The sequence below is a fragment of the Dipodomys spectabilis genome, unplaced genomic scaffold (assembly GCF_019054845.1).
Source record: "Dipodomys spectabilis isolate Male_0828 unplaced genomic scaffold, ASM1905484v1 ptg000085l, whole genome shotgun sequence".
NCBI classification, from domain to species: Eukaryota; Metazoa; Chordata; class Mammalia; order Rodentia; family Heteromyidae; genus Dipodomys; species Dipodomys spectabilis.
This window is the reverse complement of record NW_024870762.1, coordinates 3,630,225-3,655,854: the sequence shown is the minus strand read 5'-3', so window position 1 is coordinate 3,655,854 and position 25,630 is coordinate 3,630,225. Positions and strand designations below refer to the sequence as shown.

Here is a 25,630-nt window from a genome sequence, read left to right as displayed (position 1 = left end):
TCTTCCCCTGGGAGCAGCCTGGCTCCCTCTGTCTTCCAGGGGACAGTGCATATGAGTGGTAAGGCCTAAGAGGAAGCATCCCCGTCCCGGGGTCCCAGAGAGCTCCCTTAAGCCCTGGGAGCAGCAGCTATTCCTCAAGCTCAGGGCCTGGTGGAGACAGAGGTGGGCAGGAGGGAGGGCTCTCTCAGCTCTCAGATGGGGTGCACAAATTGATAGACAAGGCGCTGGGAGATGTCTGGCTTGCGGATGATGCCTTTCTTGTAATACTGGCGGATGGAGCGGCTCAGCTTGTCATAGTTCATGGCAGGCCGGTTCTTGCGGATGCCCCACAGCCGGGCCACCTGAGCAGAGTCCTCAATTTTGAAGATGCCTAAGGGAGCAAAAGAGATCAAAGAAGGCCAGAGTATACACGGAAGGCATCAGCAAGAAAGATGAGACCAGCAGGTCAATCTTGTGGAAAACTCAAGGAACCAGTGTTAAGGCCTTCTTCAGCTCTAGGCAGGGGCTGTGTGGACCAGGACCCTGGCCAGAGTAAGGGTTAAGTTTCTGTATGCAAACATGTTCTATAGGCTCAGTAAATAGCTGAGAATGCTATGAAGTCACCAACTCCTGGTGTACCCATACAAGTGCTCACATGCACACTAAGTATGGTAGCCATGTGTAGTTCTTGGGCAGTTGAGCACTGACAAGCCTCATGTAGCTAGTCTCAATTGAGATGCCCTGGATATGTGATTTTTTTTTTTTTTGGATCAGTCATGGGGCTTGAACTCTGGGCCTGAGCACTGTCCTTCAGCTCTTTAGCTTGAGGTAAGTGCTCTACCACTTGAGCCACAGCTCCACTTATAGCTTTTTCTGCTTATGTGGTATGGACGAATCGAACCCAGGGCCTCATGCATGTGAGGCAAACACTCTACCACTGAGCCACCTTCCCAGCCCCTGATTTTTTTTTTTTTTTGTTGGTCATGGGACTTGCACTCTGGGCCTGGGTGCTGTCTCTCAGCTCTTCAGCTCAAGGCTAGTGCTCTACCACCTGAGGCACAGCTCTACTTCCAGTTTTCTGGTAGTTAATTGGAGATAAGAATCTCATGGACTTTTCCTGCCCAGGCTGGCTTTGAACTGAGATCCTCAGACCTCAGCCGCCTGAATAAGATTACAGGCATGAGCCAATGGCACCCAGATATATATATATTTTTTTATTAGGGATAGGCTTGAACTCTGGGTCTGGGCTCTGACCCTCAGCTCTTTTTGCTCAAGGCTAGCACTGTACCACTTTGAGCCACTGCATTACTTCTGATTTTCTGGTGGTTAGTTGGAGACAAGAGTCTCATGGAGGGCTGGGAAGGTGGCTCAGTGGTAGAGCGCATGCTTTGCATGCCTGAGGCCCTGGGTTCGATTCCTCAGCACCACATAAGCAAAAAGAAAAAAGCCAGAAGTGGAGCTGTGGCTCAAGTGGTAGAGCGCTAGCCTTGAGCTGAAGAGCTGAGGGACAGCGCCCAGGCCCAGAGTTCAGGTCCCATGACCGGACCCAAAAAAAAAAAAAAAGAGTCTCATGGACTTTTCTGCCCAGGATGCCTTTGAACTCCTCAGATCTCAGCCTCCTGAGTAGCTAGGATTACAGGTGTGTGCCACCAATGCCTGGCTTGGAAATGGAAACTATCTTAACACATGAGATTTCTTTTAATTTTTTTTTTTTTTTTTGGGTCCGGTCGTGGGGCCTGAACTCTGGGCCTGGGCGCTGTCCCTCAGCTCTTCAGCTCAAGGCTAGCGCTCTACCACTTGAGCCATAGCGCCACTTCCGGCTTTTTTCTTTTTGCTTATGTGGTGCTGGGGAATCGAACCCAGGGCCTCATGCATGCAAGGCAAGCGCTCTACCACTGAGCCACCTTCCCAGCCCAACACATGAGATTTCTAAGTAAGACTTAGCCAAGTAATCTCAAGAATTTTTTACACTTATTATATGTTGAAAAAAAAAGTGTCTCGGCTATGGAGGTTTTAGGATCTTAGAGTATTTGCATAAACTTACTGGTTGGTTAAGCATCCCTAAACAAATCAAGATTTGAATTTTGGATTTTTAGATTAGGGATGTGCAACGTATCTTACTAAAATTAACTCACTTTTTTTTGCTGTTTCAAATGTTCCGAATGTGGCTACTAGAAATTTTCGTATTAGACCTGTGGCTCGGGTTGCATTTCCCCTTTCTTCCCTCACCCCTCCACAATCAACGAAGGACAAGGGCAGCAGGACACCGTTCCCTACAGGCTGAACCCCTGCTGTGTTGTATCTAGCAGGAACCCTGTGCTCTGAGGGTCCTAAACAGGATGGGGCGTGGCCAGGAGAAGGCTGAAGACTCAGGCTGACCCCAGCCCCTGGGGCTGGACTCAGCCCCAAGGAGCGCCTCCAGCCTCCAGTGAGGTAAGGAACAAAAGGCGGAGTTTCTAGGCCCTCCTCCCAAAGCCACGCCCCTCGATCCCCGCCCATCAAGCCCTCGCCCCGCCTCTATCCCCCTCCCACCAACCACACCCACTCCTAAGCCCTCAGGCCAAGGCCACGCCCCTCCGTGCCTCCCACCGAGGCCACGCCCCCCGCGGTGCCCGCCGGGTGTGGTGTCCGCCCTGTCCACTGGCTGCTCACCCTTGTCCTGGTTGAGCCAGCGGATGAAGCGGCCGTAGCTGTGCGGCTTGAGCAGCAGCTCCTTCAGGAACTGCCACAGGTGGATGGGCTGCCCGGAACACGATGAGTCCACCTCGCTGTCTGTCCAGCTCTCCTCGCTGGTGGAGGCTGGAGGCCAGGGAAGGGGGGGGATGAGTGGCAGCCGTGGCCGCCCCTCCCCAGCCATGGCCCTGCCTGGGGTCCCCGCGGGTCCCCGCTGGTCCCTGCTGCCCCGTGCCCAACTTACCACAGTAATGAATGGCCCCAGGCGAGGTCCTCTCCTTCATGCAGGCCGCTGCAGGGCAAGGAGAGGAAGTTGTGGACCTAGGAGAGGTCCCACGCGGGAAGGGGGAGTGTGGAGGCTGTGGGGTGCAGAAGCCCCACAGGGGTGTCCCCTGCTGCTTCGTGCCTCTGGCCAGTGTGGGGAGGCGAGACGCTTACAGGGGCCGCTTGTGGAAGGGGAGTTAGGATTTCAGAGCTGGGGGCCTATAAAACCTGCAGGGGTCAGATTGTTCAGATGCTGTGCCTCAGTTTCCTCACCTGTGAAATGGGGCCGCTTGTTCCTGGTGCTGAGATCTGCACTTTGCTAAAGGCCTGGCATGATGATATCAGCAGCCTGTCCTGTGGCTGCCCAATTCACCAGGCACCTCTGATCTCCCCATTTCTCCACCTAGCACCCACACCAGCAGGCACTGTCATGTGCCATGTGATGGTCCTGTCCCCCAAGTCATTCCAGGCTCCTCAGGGCAAGTGCCTTGACCCAGGGAAACAGCACAGCAAAACAATAGGGCAGTTGTGTGAATGCATCACAGATGTGGGGTTTTGTTGTTTTGGGGTTTGAACTCAAGGTCTTGTGCTTACTAGGGAGAAGCTTTACCCCTTGAACAATGCCTCTGGCCCTTTTCACTACTTCTTTAATTACAAATGAAGTAAAACAAATCCTTAAAAGGTTGTTTTGTTTTCCTTTAAAAGGAAAAAGAAGCCAGGCAATCTTTTGGGTAATGCCCGGCCCAATTTGCCCACTCAGTGCCCCTAGCTTGCAGCCAAAGAGAGAGCCCGCTTGTGCCATTTCCTACCTGATTTCCAGATGTCCAGGTGGGCATGCAGCACCTCCCCACCCAGGGGCGAGCGCTGGAGGAACTGCTCCTCAGACAGGTCACACAGCTCTTTGCCCCCCAGTTCCTGGAAGGCCTTGCCTGCAGGGGGCAGCCGGTACTGGTGCTCTGTCCACAGTAGCCACTTCTGAACGTTGCTAGGGCTCCAGTCCCCGGGGTCTGGGCAAGAGACACCCTCTCAGCTTGGGAGTGGCCAAAGGTGGCCCTGGGGAGGTGGGGGGGGGGGGGGGCAGGGGTTGGAAACCCATAAGGAACTCTTAGTCCTGTGGCCCAGGACCTTGTTCTCCTTAAAGTGTGGCCACATCCAGACAGGACCCCAAGGGTCTCTCTGAAGGCAGATGTCCCCCCAAAGGAGAAGAAGGAGAGGGAGGAGCTAGGGCCCTGAAACAAACTCAACTTTAACCTAAGTTATCTCTGTAAGCCGGGTGCTGGTGACTCATTCCTGTAATCTTAGCTACTGAGGAGGCAGAGATCGGAGGATCACAGTTCAAAGCCAACCTAGGTAAGAAAGTCCATGAGATACTTAACCACCAGAAAACTGGAAGTGGCGCTGTGGCTCAAGTGGTAGAACATTTGCCTTGAGCTGAAGAACTCAGGGACAACGCCCAGGCCCAGAGCTCAACCCCTTGACCAATGAAAGAAGGAAAGAAGGAAAGAAAGAAAGAAAGAAAGAAAGAAAGAAAGAAAGAAAGAAAGAAAGAAAGGAAGGAAGGAAGGAAGGAAGGAAGGAAGGAAGGAAGGAAGGAAGGAAGGAAGAAAGGAAGAAAGGAAGGAAGAAGGAGGAAGAGGAGGAGGAGGAGGGAAGGGAGGAAGGGAGGAAGGAAGGAAAGAAGGAAGGGAAGGAAGGAAGGAAGGAAGGAAGGAAGGAAGGAAGGAAGGAAGGAAGGAAGGAAGGAAGAAAGGAAGAAAGGAAGGAAGAAGGAGGAAGAGGAGGAGGAGGAGGGAAGGGAGGAAGGGAGGAAGGAAGGAAAGAAGGAAGGGAAGGAAGGAAGGAAGGAAGGAAGGAAGGAAGGAAGGAAGGAAGGAAGGAAGGAAGAAAGGAAGAGGGGCTGGGTAGGTGGCTCAGTGGTAGAGTGCTTTCCTTGCATGCATGAAGCCCTGGGTTTGATTCTTCTGCACCACATAAACAGAAAAAGCTGGGAGTGTCGCTGTGGTTCAAGTGGTAGAGCACTGGCCTTGAGCTGAAGAGCTGAGGGACAGTGCCCAGGCCCAGAATTCAAACCCCACAACCAACCAAAAAGAAAGGGAAGGAAGGAAGGAAGGAAGGAAGGAACCCAATACTACTCTCACCATCCTGGGACTTTACAGATGAGGAAACCAAGGTCAAGAGACCCTTTGACCAGCACCCAACAAAGGGCTGGCTTTGTAGTAACCACTCAGCTCACAGGTGGAATTAATAAGCAGCAGGGCACAGGGAGGTTATGGGGAAGCTCCAGGCCTCGGGCCAAGAGAGGAGTCACTGGCTGGGTCACAGATGTCCCCTAGGCAGCTGCTCTGTGGGGGAGCCCAGAAGAGCACAGACTTGGAGCCAGGGCCAGGCTGGGGAACAGGGTTGCTGTGGGACCTTTAAGCGAACACCATGATCCAAGCCAGTGCCCCAGCTGGGTGACCTGCAAGCAAGGCTGCTCCCACTTAATAAACCCATTTTCCTGCGGAGGTCAAAACGATTTGTTCCAGTCTCCATTGTTCGGAGAATGGGTGTGGGGGAAGAGGCCCCAGGGGAGAGTTTCCTGGGGTGGGGTGGGCATGGTGTGGGAAATGAGGACAGAAGCATGGACAGGAACAGCCTCAGCTAGGGACGTGTGTGAAGGCTCCTCCATCTTGTGAGAAGGCTGCACAGCGATGGAGAGAGGATGCACGTAGAGGACAGGCCTGGAGACGCAGCAGTCCCTCGCCCACAGTACCAGCTCCGTGAGCACACGGCAGGGCCCGGCCGGTGGAGATGTTAGCCCCGTGAGCACAGGGACCTTTGTGATGTGATCATCAGTCTGTTCCCCAGTTCTAAAACAGGGCTGGCAGGTGAAGACATGCTTATAGTTGGATTTATTTGACAGCTGTTTACTGAGCATCCATTACGTCCAGGGTGCTCTCCTAGGAACCAGGAGTGTAGAATAGAATGGGAATGTGGATAGTATACACTTCAATGTGGAAGCGTGGCAGTCAGTCATAATTGCTGGGGGAGGAGGGAGACAGATGGGGGGAACGGGTGGAGGCGTTTCAGTGGGGAAGGGGTCGGGGTAGGCTTCATGGAGAGGATACCCTCTAAATCAGGAGCGGAAGTTGGTGAGGAGTTGAGTAGATATTTGGTGGGAGTGTTCAAGGCCGAAGGACCCACAGGTGCAAAGATTCTGAGGTGAATGTTGAGGAGCAGCATGGAGGGAAGCACTTAAGTGGGGGCACTAGGCAGAGATGGGTAGGAATCACCCCCCTCCCCCTAGCCCTGCCTGTGTCCTCCTGGGGGCCGTGGATGGGGCGGAGAGGCTCACCGGCAGTGATGTTGAGCAGCTTGCAGGCTGTCTCGATGTCCTTGAGCACCTCACCCACCACCATGGACTGCACCTGCTCCAGTGAGTGCTCCTCCAGGGCCAGGCCGCCAGGCACCACATCCAGGCTGCCCGCCGAGGCCTGGCTGTCAATGACAGGGCACTGCTCAGGCTCGTCTGGTGGTTCCTCCCGGGCCGTGTTCAGCAAGGGGCCCTTGGCCCCCCAGCTGCCATCCTCCGGGCACAGCATGTCAAAGTAGGAAAGGTAAAAGGCAGATAGGCCCTGCTCAGGCGTGGCAGGTGGGCTGGGGCTCCAGCCCCGCTTCTCAGGGCCCACCACCCCCGCTGCCATCTTCTCCAGGCCCGTCCGTAGCAGGGTATCAGGGGGTAGCAGCAGGCAGCCGTGGGGCATGTCGCTCAGACCTGGGCTGGCACTGCCCATGCTTCTGGGGCTAGCAGCTGCGTCTACAGAAATGAGAGGAAGGAGAGTCAGGTCTGACTGCCTCCCCATCCCCACGGGGTCACTAAGCTGGTTACAAGGATGAGGGCCCCAGTGGGAGTGGGCTGGGCCTGGGAGAGGGCTGGGCCTTCTGGGTCACTGGGCAATGAGCAGAGGAGGGCTGGCTGGGAAAGACAGGGAAGGGTAGAGGGGGCAGGGGGAGAACAAGATGGGAAATGGCAGCCAGGTTGGCCGGGCACAGCAGTCCCGACCATGTCATGTGTTTAGAACAGGCTTCTGAGACAATGGTCCCGGCTGGGTCCCCACCGTGGAAGGCACCCATTTGACAGATGAGTAAACTGAGGCCTAAACAAGGAGCCCCTAATTGCAAATCCTTCCAGCTATTGAGCCTGCTGTAGTCACACTTGGTGTCTGCCATCCTGCCTTAGACAGCAGAAGGTGGAGGGGATGGAAGACGCCACAATCACAGTCCTGAACTTTCCCTGACCCACCCAGGGAAAGAAGAAAGGACCAAGGAGCTGTAATCCTAGCTACTCAGGAGGCTGAGATCTAAGGATCACAGTTTAAAGCCAGCCTGGGGGGCTGGGATGTAGCTCAGTGCCAAAGCTCTTGCCTAGCAAGTGCAACGTCCTGGGTTCGATCCCCAGTACCAAAAAAGAAAAGACAAAAAAAATACAGTTAAAAAAAAAAAAACCCAAACAATAAAGCCAGCCTGGACAGGAAGGTCCAGGAGACTCTTATCTCCAATTAACTGCCAGAAAACCGGAAGAGGTGCTATGGCTCAAGTGGTAGAGCACTAGCCTTAAGCTGTAGAGCTGAGGGACAGTGCCCAGGCCCAGAGTTCAAGCCCCACGACCGACCAAAAAAGAAAGAGAGAAAAGACCAAGGGAGTGGGGCATAATCCCCTTATATGTGGGGGCCTTTTAGGGAGACAAATAGAGTCAGAGAGTAGCACTGCTTTTTCTTTGGTGGTAGTAGGGTTTGAACCGAGGGCCTTTGCATTTGTTAGGCTGCGGAAATAATATCTCCAGTCCTGTTTTTTCACCAGTTCATTTCAGGATAGGGTTTTGCTTCTGCCTGAGTTGCAGTCTGCCTGCTTCAGGCTTCCTGGCATTGTTCAGATGACCCGCAGGTACCACTGCATCCAGCTTCCCACTATATCAACAGGGGTCTCATTAATGTTTAGCCTGGGCTGACCTGGAACCACAATCCTCCCAACCTCAGCCTCTCTAGTAGCAAGGATTCTAGGCATAGCCTTTGTACCAGTGCCTGGTGGAGAGTAGCACTTTGGAAGTGCCCCTCCCCCCTCCCGTAACAACTGGAAGTTGTCGTGCCTACACACCCAGGACACATTCTGTTTCTCCTGGACCTCCCTCAAAACATGTGCTTCTTCAGCGCCCCTCGGCTCTCCTCCTGGAGCCTAAGCCCCGAGGATGTGCGGCTGCGTGAAAGTCATGCCACCCTGTCTCCCTGGTGGCTGCAGGAGCCACTGACGGGAACTCCTCGACCCTCAGGACCTCAGATGTCCACCTTCCCCGCTGCCCCAAGCACCACTGGGTCTCAGCAGTAGCCTCGATCCTCATGGTCCTCCAGTCTTGCCCAGATCCTTTTCTGAGAACTTCCAATGGACCACACATGTGTGAGGCAAGAGGCAGGAGATCACCAAACCCCCCAGGGTTGCAAGTTGTGGGTGATTAGTGAGCCTGAGATTCAACACCTGGAGACAGGCAGAGGAAAATTAGGCATTCAAACCTCCCCGCGCCCCCCCCACCTTCCCCCCCCCCCCCCCACTGCCCCAGCACTGTGGAGCTGATAGGCAGTGGAAGGGCAAAGTGCAGAGGGAGGGAGGTTCAAGTCCCTCCCCAGAGCACTCAGCTGGGCGCTCAGAGGTGGTGGTCACTCAGTAGACACGCAGATCCTCAGGCCACCTCTGCCACGCTGGAGGAGGTCAGCAGGGTTGAGCAGGCCTGGCAGGGGTGTGTGGCACAAGTTCAATTTGAGAAGTGGCTGACAGGGAGGAGGAGGAGGAGGAGGCTCATGTCCAAGGACAGATGGCCTCTCTATGGCAGGATTCACTGTGGAGGGGCAGTGGGGAGGGTACCGGGCACCCTGGCCCATCCCCTGTGGAGCCGGCTTGCTCTGTCTCACCGTGTGGCTGGCCGTGGCTTAGCCCCTGGAGGTGGAGTGAGTTAAGAAGCCAGCTCGGAAGATGCCTCTGGCTCCAGGGCCCGCCCGTGGCCAGCCCATGGGTAACCCTTGCAGAACTCGGACAATGCCATCTTCTCCTCTCTGGCTACGCAGCGTGGTGGACAGGGCTAAGTGGAATTTCAGCTCCACCTGCCCATCCCTCCTCTGTTTATGCCCAACTTTTCCAACCTAACATGGCAGCCCTGCAGTTTCCTGTGCTAGAGAGAAAGCCGATGAGAAAGGAGGGTGTTCCCTCTGGTTCCAACTCTTCCTGTCAAGGGTTCCTCTAAGTAACAAAGAAGAAAAGGTCAGGGTGGGTGGGGTGGGCAGGGATGGGGGGGCTGGGGTTGCGGGGGACAGAAGGCAGGTCTGGAATCATTTCAAGTCCTTCTATGTAAACACTTGTGTGTGCCATGGGCCCACATTATTTACCCACGCAGTGCCAACAGCCCGCTCTGCCCCTGGGTCCACACCCAGGCCTATGCCCCCTCCCCCAGGCAGCTCTGCCCCTGGAGAGCTTTCCCTGAGCCTCCACCACACCTTCTTCTTCTTCCCCTCACCCTCCCCCCCGCTTCCTCCTGCCCCCTCCACGTCCCCAGAACCCCCTGCCTGCCACGTTAGGATAGTCTCTGCCAGCTCCCTGGGCCCCATGCCAGGAGGCAGCTTGTCCAAGAGCAGGGGAACTTGCTTCCGAGTGGCCTCCTGTTTGCTGGGCCTCAGCCATGTGTAGGAGAGGAGGCAGCGGCCGGGGGTCTGGGCACCATGGCATGAGGTGCCAGCGGGTTGGCATGGGCAGGACAAGGGCCGGCCAGGTCAGGATGGGATGCAAGGCCCTCGATGAGCGCTGAGCTGGGCAGCGCTGGAGAGAGGCAGCCGAGGCCTGACTCTTGTCTCTTTCTCATTTTGCCAAATGGTGAAGACCAAGTGCAAAATGAAGGAGCCAAATCCAAGTCTTCTGACCCCCGGCCTAGCGCCTCATCACCCACTGAGAACCCCAAATCCCCTTTCATCCCATCCTTCATTACCCTGCTCCAAATGTCAAGGAACCTGGTCCCCGTGGAGCCAGAGTCCCCATGGTCCCCTCCTGACGCAGGAGCAGATGAGGGCTGTGTGCGGGAGGAAAGGATCCAGTGTGCTTTGGGCCTCCACCCCACGGTCTGACCACTCAGCCCAGACACCCGACGCATGACAAAGGCGAGGCTCAAGGACTCTCCTGAGGTCCTGTCTAGACACATGCAGGCTTGGTCCCTTAGACCACAACCTCTTGGGGGCTCCTGCTCTGGCCTGTCATCTTCCTGATGGTTCTGTGTACCTCCTGATCATGACCCTTCATCCTCCAGCGCTGCCTCCGCCTCCTGGCTGCTCCTCCACCTCTGGAGCTCATCGCTGTCTCATGCCGTTTGATCAGACACCCCCACTGCCACGATCAAGACCCTCCCCTGGCTCCCATTTCCAGACCTGCCCATCCTGATGATGGGTGTCTACCTCTGCAAGGGATCAGGTATTCCAGGATCATTTTATAGACCGAAGCAATGAAGCCTGGAGACGGAAATGGATTCACAGGCTGGTTAGCATGGGGTTTGGGCTCAGCAGGAATCCACAGGGTAACCACACATCCAGGCTCTAATGGGGGGGACAATTCTTCCCCAGCCTCACGCTGTACACAAGTTATGGCTATTTTCTACCTGTCCCAAATGCCCCTTCTTTCTCAGCACAGACAGCCCAAGGACTACCACCTTCTCTTCCTCCTCCTCCTCTTCCTCCTCCTCCAAGAAGCCCTCCATACAGTTCTTTTGTGACTGCTCCTGCTCCCACCATCTATGCTAGGCAGTTCAGCTCATGGTTAAATCTCCAGGTGATATCAGAACTAGGGCCTGACCAGGGTCTTAGGTCACATAAGCCACTGCTCAGTTGGCTCCTGGTCCAAGAGCCCAACCCCTGGAGACCACAGGCCAGCCTTTCCCGTGGCTCTGCCAACAGCCCTGGGCTGCGGTCTCCCGAGTGATACCTCCAGCTCCCAAACCTCGAGCTGCTCTGTCCTGGATTAAGCTGTAGATCTAGAAGGAGGCTTAGCATGCCTGCCCCAGAAGCCCAGCTCCCCTTCCACACAAAGGAAGTTTGGTAACAGCTGGTGGAGGGCAAGCTGGAGACAAGACCAGATGGGCGGGGCAGGGATTCACAGCTTAGAGTCCTGCTTTCAAGTCCCCTGGGAAGGCCAAGGAGGGGAAAGGGAAGAGGGACCCAAGTTAGCACAGCCATCTCCTGACAACCCTCCCTGCTTGGGTCAGGAATGTGTCTCTGCCTTTTGACCTCTGACCCTCCCTTAGAGGTATTTACATAAGGCTGGGCAGTCATGGGGGTGCTTAGATTCTACTTCCTGAGGACTGTGGTGGGAGTAAGTATGCCCAATCGCCCCTCAATCCTGAAACCCAATCCCAGTGGACCTGGAGCCCAGGCCTCATGAGAGGGGAGCAGGTAGGGCAGGATGACAGAGGCGGGCTCAGCTCCCAGCAGCCCTGATGCAGAAAGACATGACGGCTGGAATTGATCCCTGCTTGCTGCTCCCCACTACCCTGGCTGTCAGCCCCGGTCTACCTGTCCCACTGGGCTTCGTGCTGAAACACTTGCCTAGCCTGCACAAGGCCCTGGGTTCAATTCCCAGCATGGCAAAACAAAACAAGAAAACAAACTCCTTGTTCAGGCTGGGGGTGTGGAATGAGATGAGCCAAGAGCCATGTAGAGCGGGCAGGGGGCCTGCACCCCCACACCCGGAAACTTCCAGCCGGTCAGCACCTTGGAGAGAAGCCACAGTGCCAAAGAGAAGGGGAAGACTCAGCATACAAAGGGTAGATGAGCCAGGTCCCAAGTAGCTAGGGGGCTCCGGCTACCCATGGCAGCAGCCTAGACTAGGTTTCTATGGCGACCCCATTGCCACCACCCTCCTGCCCCTGGTCCTTTCTCAGCTCAGCCCAGCCTGGGGCTTAGAGTGACTGGTGCTCATTCCACGCTATCAAGTACAAGTCTGCCTGGCTCCCAGGTTTCTGGAAACCACAGTTCACTTCTTCTCTCAGCCCTGGTTGAGCACATACTGTGCGTTGATCTAGTTCACACTGCCCCCCCCCCCCCCCGCAAGCCTCTTTGTCCACTGCCCCTGCTGTCCATGTGGCCACCCCTCCTCTCCTCAGCTCTTCCTCGGCCCCCACTTCTCTACCACACCTCCCAGCACCTGCCACATGTCAGGGGCAAAGCTCTGCCCTGGGCAGCAGCTGGCTTTGCCACTCCTGCCTGGGGCACTTTGGCTGGCACCCTGGGCCTCAGTCCGCACAGTGGGGGCCGCTCTCTAGTCTTCCTCATTCCTGAGCTGACCAGGGCAGGCAGAGGTGCTGCACAAAGCTTCAGCATGGACTGCTGGACAAAAGCTGCCTAACCCTAAGACCATCAACATCCAGAACGAGCCGCGCAAAGGGGCCTTCCAACAAGGCCCACAGGGCCAGAGCTAGAGAAGGAGCAAGACATGCCTCCTTGGGAGTGGGGTGGGGAGGTCCCTGTCTGGCCAGCCATGATCAAAGGAAGGAAGAGATCATCACCCCTGCCGCGGTGGCGGGAAGGGAGACCCAGCCTGGCTAGGCACTCACTGGGACTAGGCAAAGGAGCTGGAGACCGCGCCACTAAATGTCAGGAAGGGCCCAGGGCGATGGGCTCCCACACAGTTGGCTTTGTGCATCATAGTTGAAAACCTGATGAGCCACTCACCTGGCTGGGTGCAGGGGGGTGGGTGAGAAGGGGTGGTGGGGATGGGCGACAAGGAAAGGGTCAGGGTAGGGTTGAGCCCTGCCTTCTACTCTCTAGCTCTGGGCCTAGGGCCAGGGACTCTGTCTCCTCTGAGACTCGGTGTGTGCTGTGTGTTAAGTGGGCTGCTGGCTGCCTGTTTTAGGGGTTGACTGAGAGGTAGGAGAGGGGGGATTCCCACAGATTGCTCAAACAAGCTTAAAGCTGGCACCCTGGGAGCAATGAGGGGCTAGGGCTAGAGGAGACGGAAGGAGAGAGTGGGGGCAGAAATGAGAAGAGAGGAAGAAGCACGTGGTAGTGGTGGTGGCTTCCCGGCCAGAGCTGAGGGTGTGGTAGGGGATACCTGGGTCTCTGACCCGAGGGTCTCCAGGCTCCCTACTCCAGGGCAGTGGCTAACTTCTATTTGCCCCTCCCTTCCCTCCAGGAGAAGCCAGAGCCAAGAACTCCTGCTCTACCCAACTCCCTCTTACCTTAGGAGACAGGCTTGCAAGTCCAGGCTGCCAGACCATCGCTAACCAACTCCTATGCAGCCTTCAAAGCCTTGTTCCTTTGTTTCCTCCCTGAAGGTAGACTACCTTATCTAACCTTCATTTTTCACAAACAAGGAATGCCAAGTGCACGGAGGGAATGTGTCTCTTCCAGGCTCACAGAGGGGGTCCTGCTGCCCCCTCCTGCCTCTGCCCCCAGTCAGCCTGAGACTCCATTCAGGTTACAACAAGTCACTTAGTCTCAAACTGTTTGTTTCTGTGCTACCAGCTTTAAGTTCCCGTGGCCTCAGGACTAGAAAGTGGCTTTTCCAGGCTTTCTGCTTCCTTCCAGTCACACTATCTGAACAACCACTGAGTGTTTTATAACTGATCCTGTGCAATAAATAAAGGTGTCTACTAGGAACTGAATTTTCAGCTCTGGACTCCCCTTCCCCCTACACACGATGCAGGGAAGGGATGATCTTTTTTTTTTTTTTTTTTTTGGAGGAGGGGGAGGCTTGATCTCTGGGTCTGGGCACTCTCCCTGAGCTCTTCAGCTCAAGACGAGCATTCTACCACTTGAGACACAGCACCACTTCCAGTTTTCTGGTGGTTTATTGGAGATAAGAGTCTTATGCACTTTCCTGCCTGGCCTGGCTTTGACCCATGATCCTCAGATCTCAGCCTCCTGAGTAGCTAGGATGACAGGCTCAAGCTCAGCAAAGAGATGGTCTTAAGGGTAGTCTCGCACGGTGAGACTCTTCCTCCTCAACACTCCATCGGTGCCCCCATTAGTCTGTGAGCTGAGGTGGCGAGACACAGGTTTGACTTCCTGGCCCCCCCCTTGCAGGTGCCAGGCCCGTTGCGGCTGTGCTGGCCGGCTGGAGGCTGGGCTCGTCTGCCTGTCTGCTGGGGCGTCTCCTCCACCTTGGGCCTGGGGCAGCTCAGCAGCCTGTTTGCTTTCTTACTCAGCTGAGCAGCTGGTGCTGGGGAGATGTGGCTTTATTGGGGGGTGCTGGGGAGGTGGAGGCAGAAAGTGAGTCTCAGCCCCAGCGAGGGAGGAGGATTATGACCAGGACCCTCACAGAGGAGGCCTGTGGCCTGGGTATGGGCTGCTGGGTGGCTGAAACTGGTAGGTTGAGGCAGGGGGCTCTGGGGCTAGCTCAATGGGTCTGCACATGCGTGCACACACACACACACACACACACATACACCCCTCCACATACACAGTCACACATATGCACACACATTCACATAAACATACAGCCTCAGGAGTACCCCAGAACACAAACCCTCAGCTCTGCCACCCACGTCCCTCTGGCCCCATTTCAATAATGAACCCGTGGAGGGGCCCCTTCCCCATTGTGGCTCTCCTCGGGTACCCAGACCAGGACTCACAGGGCGCTCAGCTCCCCCACATGCCCCAGAGCCCAGGCGGTTCTCTTAGCAGTGACTCTGTGCCCACCCTGCCTAGCCCCTCTCCTCAGCTCTGGGCTGTTTCTCCTGCTCTGCCCTGGCCCCTGCACTCAGTCTCGGGGCCCAGTGAGCCCCGTTGGTTCTTTTGTTTGTTTGATTTTGGCCGGTCATGGCGCCTACCACTTGAGCCATAGCACCACTTCTGGCTTTTTCTGCTTATGTGGTGCTGAGGATTCGAACCCAAGGCCTCAGGCATGCAAGGCAAGCACTCTACCACTGAGCCACCTTTCCAGCCCAGCCCTGTTGGTTCTAACTGGGGAGCCCCTTCTCGGGCAGAGCAGCAGGCCCTGCAGCTGCAGGACTGCTTGGGCGGCAGGCCGAGCAGAACTGGCTGGGCCCAGGGACGGACAGGGCTGACAGCTGCCTCCCCTCGGTGTACGCAGGCTGGGCTGGGCCAAGACCCCAGACACGGGAGCACCCACGCCCAGCTCTGGTGTGAGGAGGGGAAGACAGGGCAGAATCTGGAGTGGACAGGATTCTGAGGGCAAAGGGGTCACTGCAGCCTGGAAGATGGGTTCCAAGCCCAGACAGTGGGCCTCCAAGTCCTGTTCCAGGTCCTCAGCCTCCTCACAGCTGGCAGGAAAAAGCTCCAGACGGGGCAGCCCTGCCTCCCACAGCACTTACCCGTTAGCTGCCTGGAGAGCAAGGAGTCGTCGCTTCAGTGCCAATCTCAGGGGCCACAGGTGTGGGCAGCCTCAGCCACCGCTGTATCTCAGCCGGGCATCTGGGAGGGCGGTAGAAGAAGGGCCAGCAGGGATGGGGGAGAGGTAGCCCTTGGTGGCCTGTCACCACGGGGAGGGGAGGAGGTCTGATCACCTCCACAGTGATCAGAGCAGCTGAGGTGTCAGGGCCGCGGTCTGTGCAGAGGCCCAGGGCCACCTGCTGGCACAGTGACGGAGGGCAGGGTGAGGGGCGCGCGTGGGCCGCGCCGGGGGCAGGACGGCCTTGGGCTGAAGCTCAGGGCAGGGTGGACAGGTGGTGTGGAGGAATGTTTGGGAGGAAGTCAGGCGGCTGAGGGATGGAGAGTTGGCTGGGCCTGGTTTCCCATTATAAGTAATCCTTCCTTATTTACCTGAACAAATACACTCCCTGCTTACCTCAGACCACAGGCGGGCTCCTGGTTAACCCTTGCAGGCCTCCCCTTCGGCCCAGGGATCCACTCCCTCGCATCAGGGCACTCCTTCTCTTCTCCCCGGGGGAGCCACTGGATCCTTCTTACAAGTAAGGCACAAAAGCTAAACCAGGGGGCCCTGGGCTGGGGCCATGCGAAGGGGTCAGGAGAGGGCCTAGGCATCAGGCAGACAGGTGAATCACGGAGGGCTTCCTGGAGGAGGTGATGTCTTGTCCTCAGGCTCAGGATAGAGGGCGCGTTGGAGATCCCTGGGGGAGGGATCAGTGTTATCTCCTGCTACAAGAGGCTGAGCTAAGAGATATCCATTGGGTCATCTCAGAATGCTTCCCTCCCCCCCACCCTTCCCAGCCAGGTAAGTGAACTTTAGACAATGTCCATTGTTCATCTAACTTTGAAAGTAGCTGGGTAGCCCATGAGACAGCACAGGTACTCCAGAGCTTGAAGAACTGGCCACTCTCCTTGATCTACACCAATCAATGTCTTCCAAAGAAGGTTGGACCCGCCTACCATCCCTCCTCCCCGCCCCCAGCCACCCCCAGAGAGCCCAGTGTGTGGTCATTATCGTCACCGGCACCCTGGAGAGAACGTTATCAGAATTGTTCCCGGAGAAGGTGCAGGTGGGATGGAGGGAAGGTGGGGGAGGTGACCCAGGGTCTTACCCCACTCCCAGCCCCATTCAGGGCCCATTGTGCTCACTGGGCTGCTACTGATGCCTGACGGGCCTTAGCCCGCGGCATGAGGTGTCCTGTCCATGCTATCGACAGTTTTGTTCAGTATCACATACAACATGGGGAAGGCTAAGCAGGACCCAATAAATGCTTCTGAGGGGATGGAGTATCCTGGAAAGCCAGTGACTCGGCCCCAATATCCAGTCACAGCCCCCCCCCCCCACCTCCGTCCCACACAACACAAGTTTGTGATTTGTGTTGTTTTATTTTAGACAGCGTAGCTACGTAGCCCAGGTTTGACCTCAAATTCAATCCTCCAGCTGGAGGTTGCTGACTCATGCCTTTAATCCTCGCTACTGAGATCTGAATATCACTGTTCAAAGCCAGGCTGAGGAAGAAGCCCATGGGCTTCTTATTGCCAATGAACCACCAAAAAAAACCTGGAAGTGGAGCGATGGCTCAAGTGGTAGAGCTCCAGCCTTGAGCGACAAATACTCAGGGACAGCGCCCTGGCCCTGAGTGCAAGCCCCAGTGCCAGCACACACACACACACACACACACACACACACACACACACACACACACACACTAATCCTGTCTCAGCCTCTCAAGTACTGGGATTTCAGACATATGTCACCATGCCCAGCTTTGGTTTGGTTGTTGTTTTGATATAGAACCTAGGGTTCCATGCATGTTATGTAAGTGTTCAGCCACAGAACCCAAACCCCAGCCCATCACTGGTGATGTTTAGCTGGACACAGGGCTGCCTGGCCTCTCTGGCAGTTAGCGGTGATTACACCACCAGATGGTAAGAAGAGACCATGGCGCTCATCCTTAACCCTCAGGGGACGCTGGGTGACACATGGCCCTGCCCACGTGATCAGCGTGGGGTTGACTAAGGAACACATCCTGCCTTTGCCACCTTCCAGCTTTGTGACTGGGGCAAGTGCCTGACCCACGCCCCGTGAGCAGAGACTCGGCTGCCCGGGCAGGGAAGTGGGTGCGGGACAGCGCCCTGTACATCCAAGTGGCCACCTCCCTGCTTCGCTGGACACTTGACCTCTTGCTCCCACTAGCTCCCTCCAGGCACACACACAGTGCTTGCTGATGGAGGCTTGAGCATTGTGAATGTCATGTCCAAGCTCACAGCTGGCATGCAGACCCCTTGGCTCCTCCATACCTGGTAGAGTCTGTGCCCTTCCTGGTCCCTCAGGGTCAAGACCAAGATCCTGTGTGTAGGCCTCTGGGGTCCACCAGGCCTCTGGTCTCCTGCCCACAGCTTCCTGGCTGGCCCCCTCTCTATCTTGCCCTGGCCTGCTCCTACCCCCTCCATCCCAGTGATGCGCACCCCAGAGCCAACACTCTCGCCTTGGCTTGATACATAACTGGGGTTGGCCCAACTGATCTCCATCCTGGCATTTTCCTCCAGCTTGGTGAGATGGAACATTCTCTCTTGCCGGAGGGTTTCTGAACCTTGAAAGTCTACATCAGGACAAGGAGGAGGCAGGCAGGAGGTGGATGAATCAGTTAACTCTCTCCAGCTGTGGAGGAACCCCATTCTCCCAGGATACAGATTGTAGTTTATGGAGCCACTGACCCGAGTGCACTCCCACCCCAGCCTTCTCCCGCCTCCAGTGGAGACTATAGGCTGGGATGGAGACCCAGGATTGGGACTTAGGGTCACTGGTGCACTAGTGGTATGATGGGGAGGTGGCCGAGCCCCCTCCCTCTTCTAGGATTGACAAGGAGAAGCCTTGGAGGGCGGTAAACACACTAGAGAAGGGAAGGCTGTCTGTCTGTTGGTAGGTTAGTAGGTCTCCTAGTGGTAGCCAGGAAGGAAACCTAAAGTGGGGAGGGTATGAGCTCTGTAGCACCCACAATTAGTCCAGGGGGCCGGGGTGTGGCAGAGTCTGCCATTCCTTGTGTCCTGGGTGGTCCCTGTCCAGCCTCTGCCAGACCAGCTGCTGTCTGTGGGCTGAGTGCTCAGATCAACTCGCAGAGCTGCCTCAAGAGCGGCCATCCCATTCACTTCCTACTTAACCCCAGAGAGGAAACTGAGGCACAGGTGGCACAGAGCGTATGCTACATGGCAAGGAGCCATAATCAGAGCTAAGGCAGCTCTTAGCGCGGGGTGTGGTGGCAGCTTCCTCTTCTTCCCTGCCCCCAGCACCAGGTGGACCCCAGGCTGCCTTGGGGGAGGGAGGGCCCACGTCACAGCTCACACCCTGCGAGCCAGCCCCGAGCCTGCCTGCTGCCTTTCCCCCATTGACGCAGAGCCAGCCCGGCCAGCCGGGCCTTACAAAACCACAGGCGTGATAAGAGCACAATTGAGCTGGTTTTGTTACTGCAGAGGCGCCGGGGCCACAGGCCCCCAGCGGAGGGCAGTGCTGGCAACCGGGCAATGCTATCAGCAGTCCTGCCCCCCCAGCAGCCCCTTTGAAATTTACCCACCTTATCTGGGCTGCAGCTTTGCAGCGGCCCAAGTTCCAAGGAGGCCGCTGCCTTCCTTCCGCTTGGGCCCAGGGACTGGCTGGAGAGAGGAGGAGAGGCCCAAGGAAGGAACACTTGGCCCTCTAACCCTTAGGGGCCCCTGCCGTCATATCTCAGAGGCCAGCTCCCACTGGGACATCCCAGGCTGAGAAGGCCCTTCTAGGTACCTGCTCCCTGAGCTGGCCCCTCCTGGTACCAGGTGGGGAAGGACAGCTTCCTTCCCTGGTCCTACCCTGGCCTCAGCAGCCCAGGCCTGCTACAGGCACTGCCCCCCGCCCCAGCACCTGTCACACCTTCGGCAAATGTTTATTGAGCACCTACTACAGGCCAGATTCTGGGTGCATAGCAGTGAACCTACTAACCCCGCTCTCTTATGAGCCAACATCTCTTCTTGGAGACAGACTATAAACACACACAAATAATCAGAATTTAGAGTCCAGAGACAAACACTGCTGCAAATAAAGTAAGATAGAATGTGTTGAGGAGCAGTTTAAATGTGGCCAGGGTAGGGTGAGGGTTTGTCTTTTCAGATCCTATTTGAACCAAGATCCATATCTTCTTGCCATTAGAATCCCAGACTGGAGGTGGACAGGGTGGGTGGACAGAGCTAGGAGAAAGATCCATGGCCATGGTGGTGGGCAGACACCTGGAATCTCAGCTCCTCAGAAGGCAGGGGCAGAAGGGCTGGCTTTGAATTGTCAGCCTGGGCCACCGATCATGACCATCTCCATGTAAAATTTAAAAATGGACCACGGGTATAGCTCAGTGGTTGAGTGCTTGCCTAACATGCTCAAGGTTCCATTCCCAGTTCTACAGGAAAAGAAAGGAAGAAGAAAAAGAAGGAGGAGGAGGAGGAGGAGGAGGAGCGGAGGAGGAGGAGGAGGAGGAGGTAACTTTCCATCAGTCCAAGTTCCCTTCTTGGTGAGGCTCAGAGAGGATAGTGAGTTGCTTCAGGCTACACAGCACAATGACAGCAGAGCAGGAGCCGGAACTCTGTCCCCCATTTCTGCTGCTCCTAGGCTGGCCAGAGCCCTGGCCAGGACAGTTCTAGCCATTCTTGCAGTGAAGGTGGGAACTAAGCGGAGGTGTAAGCGCCTGTGTCAGAACTGAGGGGATGGCCAGGACTGAGGGAGGACTGAACATTGAGGCTTCGGTCCTGGTGAGAGGCTGTGGGGAGGATGTGGATGGAATCGAGATGCTAGGGACCTGACGATGCCAGGAACCCCAGGCACCCTGAGGACCCTCAGCAGCCCCTGTTCAGTGTCACGATCCCAGATCCCTCACCCATGGGCATGTTCTCCATCATCTCCCTGGCTGAACCCTCCACCAGGACTGGCCGAGAGGGCCTGTTCTTTGCTCAGACCCAAAGCACCTGTGAAGGGCAAGTAGCCTGCAGAGAGGAGAGACAGCGCGGGCTAGCACACGGCGCCTGCCCTTGGCATGATGAGGTCTAAGGTGGCGGATGAGTGGCGGTGCTGAAGCTGAGGGCTCTGCTGTGGGAACTGCGGGGTGCCCGGGCGCGTGTCTGGAGGAAGCGTGAGGCTGTAGGTTAGAGATTGGCTTCTAGTCAGTTCCTGCTGTGTCTTTGGCAGGCCGCCTTTCTCCCAGCTTCAGTTTCCTTCCTAGGTTTGAGAAGATCCAGGGTCCCCTTTCCAAAGGATCTGGACGGAGTGAATACAAAGCACGGTGTCTAGGCTGGGCATGGTGACTCCACTCTGTAATCCTAGCTACTCGTAAAGGCGATAGGAGGATCATAGGCCAGGCCAACCTAGACAAAGAGCAAAACTCTACCTTGAAAACAATCTATGTGCAGGGCACTGGGGCTCACACCTGTAATCCTAGCTACTCAGGAGGCTGAGATCTGAGGATCATAGTTCAAAGCCAGCCCGGGCAGAACATCCATGAGACACTTACCTCCACTTAATCACCAGAGAACCAGAAGTGGCGCTGTGGCTCAAGTGGTAGAGCACTAGCCTTGAGCTGAAGCGCTGAGGGACAGCACCCAGGCCCAGAGTTCAAGACCCATGACTGACCAAAAAAGGAAAAAGAAAACTATGCATCAAGGGAAGGAAGTTCAAGTGGTAGAGTACCTGCCTAGCAAACACGGGCCCTAACTTATGGGGGTCCCTTCAGAGCCTTCTCTTAATTTTTAAAAATATAACAGAACTCATGAGTGTTGACATTATCCTTGGTCAATCTCCCTTATTGCCCATGCAAATCCTGTGAGATGGGGTAGGGAGTTTTGAGTTGCTCCCGTGTTACAGATGAGGAAATGGAGGCCCATTTGAGATCTCGAGCATCCTCTACTGGATGATGCTAAAGATGGCCTGAGAAAGACATTTTCCCCAATGCTCCTGTGCTAGCCCTAAGCAGACAGAGTCCTTAACTTTCCCCTGTTCTCTTTACCGTTCTGTACTTCACTCAACCCCTTCAGTTCCACAGTGCAGGGTCTGCCTTCTATAGCCCTGCTCCTGGGAAGCCTTGGAGACTGCTTACCAATCTGCCTGGCTCAGCCCAGCAACATAAAACCCTGATGAGCTTAACCAATACTCTCCCTCCCCCCGCTTCAATGCATATCCTAGGAGAATGAAGAAATAGATGTATTCATGAATGAATGAATGAATGAGAGGGGCTGCTGGAAGGAAAGGCCACCACAAAGTAGCACCGAGAATGGGTGTGTGAGGACTGCCAGAGGACAAGATGGAACTCAGCCATGACAGGTGTTTCCTTGCAAGGGCTACATGGAGCCCCTGGCCCCTCTGCTGCATTGATCTAACACCCCCCCCCCATTCTCCTGGCCCACCTTCCAGCCCTGCACCTCCAAGACACAGAGCAGCCCACAGTTCCCAGGGCCTGTCCTAAGCTGATATGGGTCAAGTCGTTGCATAGGGTCTGGATGGTGGGTAAATGCCCCTGCCAATAGCAGCAACACTGCTCAGGAAGTGAAGCACAGTCTTGTCTGCTGCCAGCAACAGCCAGTTTCTCAACAGGGAAGGGGAGGGTTGGGGGCTGAACCCAGGGCCTCGTGAATGTCAGGTTAACACGGCAGCATGGAGCCACCCCCCAGCCATACTGGTCACTCTTGACAATCTGCTAAAAGTGAAAACACACACACACACACACACACACACACACACACACACACACGACACAATGCCAGAGACTCACAGAACCCTCAGAGCACTTCCATAAACTCCAGCTCAGGAGCCCCTGTCCTGGATCATGAATAACATGTGTGCAGGGCTGTTAGATTTACTGTCAGATTATAGCAAAACATCTGGCATGCAGTAGGTGCTTAGCATGTGCTTACCTCAACAAGTCAATGGACACTGACTGGATGAAGAAAAGGGCTGCTGGCCAGGGACACATATTGGATCAGAGTCAAAAGCAGTGAGGGAGCTGCTTACCTAACAATGCTCTGTGGCTCCCCAGGGCCCCATCAGAAAACTCATGGGGCGCAGAAGCCTTGAGCGAACCGACCCTGCCACCCACGTTGCCTCACTTCACAAGCATGTACGATGGTCCAGCCCTGGGAGCTCCCAGTGGCTTCCACATTAACCTCCAATGGTCACTGAGCATCTCACTGTGAACAGAACAGGCTCTGCCTTTGCAGGTGGACAGTGGGTCCTGCCTCCTGCTGTGTACATGCCTGTAGGCTCCATCTGCAGAATCCAATGGGAGAACCTTTCCTGATCCTGCCATGTTAGGCATGCTGGCCTCACAGCTCACGCCCAGTGCTACCAGACAGTCCTTCCTTCTTGCTCAGGGCCTGAGAGCTCATGTAGGACAAGCTTTGTCCTCCACAGTTGGAATCCTTGGACCCAGGGCAGATGTGGCAAACAGCTGTGTGTAGAATAGAGGAAGGGATGCATAGATGAGTAGATAAATGGGTCGATGAAAAAAAGAGTAGGTGAATAGGTGCATGGATGGGTAGGTGGGTGGGTGGGTGGATAGGTGGATGGATGGATAGGTGGGCAGATGGATGGGTGAGTGGACAGATGAGTGCATGGATGATGGATGATGAATGGATGGATGGGTGAATGAATGGATGGCAGATGGGCGAACGGATGACTGGATAGGTGGATGGATGGGTGAATAAACGGATGAGTGGATGGGTGAATGGATGGGTGGATGGATGATGAGTAGGTTGGATGAGTGGATGGTTGGGTGGCAAGATGGATGAATAGGTGGGTAGCTGGGTGGATGGATGGGTAGATGGATGATGAGTGGGTAGCTGGGTGGATGGATGGGTAGATGGATGATGAGTGGGTAGCTGGGTGGATGGATGGTGGATGGATAACCAGTGGGTAGCTGGGTGGATGGATGGGTGGATGGATGATGAGTGGGTAGCTGGGTGGGTGGATGGGTAGATGGATGAATAGGTGGGTAGCTGGGTGGATGGATGGGTAGATGGATGATGAGTGGTAGCTGGGTGGATGGGTGGGTAGATGGATGATGAGTGGTAGCTGGGTGGATGGATGGATGGGTGGGTGGATGGGTGGACTGTGGATCGGGGAATACCACTATTCCCAGGGGGTGAGTAGGGGTGGAGCTGAGGATCTATGACTTAACCCTGGGGGAAGGGAGCAGAGGTGTGGGAAGTCTTTGCTCCTGGTTCCCACATGGCCCATGGTAGCCTCAGGAAGAAGGGAGGGCGACCGGGAAAGGGTTTGCTTCCTGCTTTGGGGTTTCTATAGCTTCCACCGCACCCTGCAGTTCCAGCCAGGGCTCTGCTGCCCTGAAGTGACTCAAGCCCTGTCACAAGGGGCTGCAGGATGGGCCCCCTCAGCCCAAGTCAGGTCTCTGAGGCTGGGGTACTACACCTCCCCCTGGGAAGGACTTGTATCACTAGTTCCAAGAAGGACTAACGCACAGCTGGCCTGTGCTCAGGCCCCAGGAAGGGCTCAGGATCTGCCTGAAGTCATATTTAGAGTCAGGGGTTGCTGCTGGTCCTCTGGTGCCTGCCCAGCTCTACCGGGCCATGGAGGTACAGATGCTTCTCTAGGGTCTACCCTCCTGGTGCAGGTGACAGCCAGGCTAGCCTGGGAGGGCACCAGCCCAGCTCTGGGAGGAGGACACAAATGCAGGGCCCAGTGCTTAAGGCGGGGGGGGGGGGGGGGGGGGGGGGGGAGAGGAAAGGGAGACAGGGCGGGGCCGGGGCCCTTCTAACCTCAGATGTGTGAGGACTGTCAAAAAGGGAGTGGGTATTCCAGCCTAGGGTGATTCGGCTGACCAGAACCACGGCTCTCAGAGTGGGAAGGAGCTGAACAAATGTAGTCATTCAATTTTCGGGAGTGTGGTGGAGACCCAGAGAGGGAAGGGACTTGCTCCAGGACACACAGCACTCTAACTGTGGGCACTGTGCCACAGCTTTGCACACATGGGCTCCTTCACCCTTCTAGCAACCCTACGGAGCAGGAGTTCTATTATTTCCATTTCACGCTGAGACAAGGCGAGGTCACAGTTCGTGAGTGGCAAAACTGATCTGTGAAAGAGTCTGGCTCTAAAACCTTGTGCCTAATCTGAGGCTTTGTTGTCTCTCTGTTTGCAGCTCCAGTTCAGTCTCTCTTGGTCTCTGTGCCCTTGTAAGAATAAATAGAGGATTACTATGAATGTTTATTGAGCCCTTTCTAGGGTGCAAGCTCTGGACTGATTTTTTTTTCAGAACCCCACTCTAATTCTCATAACAGCCTTGTGGAGTGGGCATCATAACTGCTATTTGCATATGCAAGAGAAAATAACCAGCCTGCTCAGGGGCACACAGCGTGTAAGAAACAGCCAAACTCAGGCTTGGCTGCCCTCAGGACCACTCCCCCCACCCCTCCACCGCAGCCCCACCCCCCCACCGCAGCCCCACCCCCCACCCCTTGAACATTTCTGGCCCCTGCGGAAGCTCCTACGTCATGGCTGTCGGAGAAGCCAGGATCCCTCGCCCAGTCCGGGACACACTTGGCGGCAGCTGCAGGAAGCAGGAGCAGCCCAGCATCTCAGGTGTCACTCACGTATCCTCCAGGTGCTACCACCCCGCAGGCAAGGAGCCCACACCCCCTGCCTCCCTCCTCCCCCTCCCCCCCCTCACTAGGGGCCCAGGAAGGGCAGCCTTGGGGGTCTAGGCTGGCTTGGAAGGGGAAAGGAACGAGCAAATGTCTGTGTGGTGTTGGTAGCTATATGGTCTTAGCGACCTACCTGGCCTGGGCCGGTCCCTTCACCTCCCACCTCCTCGTCACCCTGTAGTCACGCAGGGTGGTAGGGACCACATGGTGTGTGCTGGGAGCTTGAATCCACCTGCCAGCTTCAGAGCAGCCTATTTGAGAAATGAGCAGAGGAGGGTGAGGTGACTTACCACGGCTGGGAAAGATTAGAGTGTGGGGCTCCCTGCTTTCCTGCGCCAGGACATTTGAGGTCAGAGTAGGTTGAGAGTCTGGGGGCGAGAGCTGGAGACCCTCTCCTGACAACACCCACAGCCCAGCGCCACCTTGCATGACCCCCTCCCCCCATAAATTGCTTTCTGTCTCTGGGCCTCAGCCTGGTCCAAAAGCTGAGAGAAACCAAGTATGGTGGTGCCTACCTGCAGTCTTGTACTCAGAAGGCCAAGGAAAGAAGACTGCTTGAGCCCACAGCTTTAAGACACAGCCAGACTCGTCTCAAACAGAAACATCAAGCTGATTTAAGGCTTAAAAGAGTTTGGATGAGGGGGCTGAGAAGGTGGCTCAG

The 25,630-nt window shown here is 55.9% G+C and overlaps 1 protein-coding gene across 2 annotated transcripts; it reads right to left on the bottom strand.

Annotated features, from left to right (window-relative positions):
* Positions 1 to 164: 164 nt before the first annotated feature.
* Positions 165 to 6,689, bottom strand: Spdef (SAM pointed domain containing ETS transcription factor). Of its 2 annotated transcripts, XM_042684319.1 has the most exons (5): positions 6,251 to 6,689; positions 3,726 to 3,923; positions 2,897 to 2,944; positions 2,632 to 2,778; positions 165 to 370 (listed from the first exon to the last, which is right to left on the bottom strand). In XM_042684319.1, the coding sequence occupies exons 1-5, from the start codon at positions 6,687 to 6,689 to the stop codon at positions 192 to 194; spliced, it is 1,011 nt and encodes a 336-aa protein (XP_042540253.1). In that variant the 3' UTR covers positions 165 to 191. The 2 variants fall into 2 exon arrangements, with proteins under 2 accessions (XP_042540253.1, XP_042540254.1); XM_042684320.1 differs by lacking the exon at positions 2,897 to 2,944 and having other exon boundaries at positions 177 to 370.
* Between the last annotated feature and the right edge of the window lie 18,941 nt (positions 6,690 to 25,630).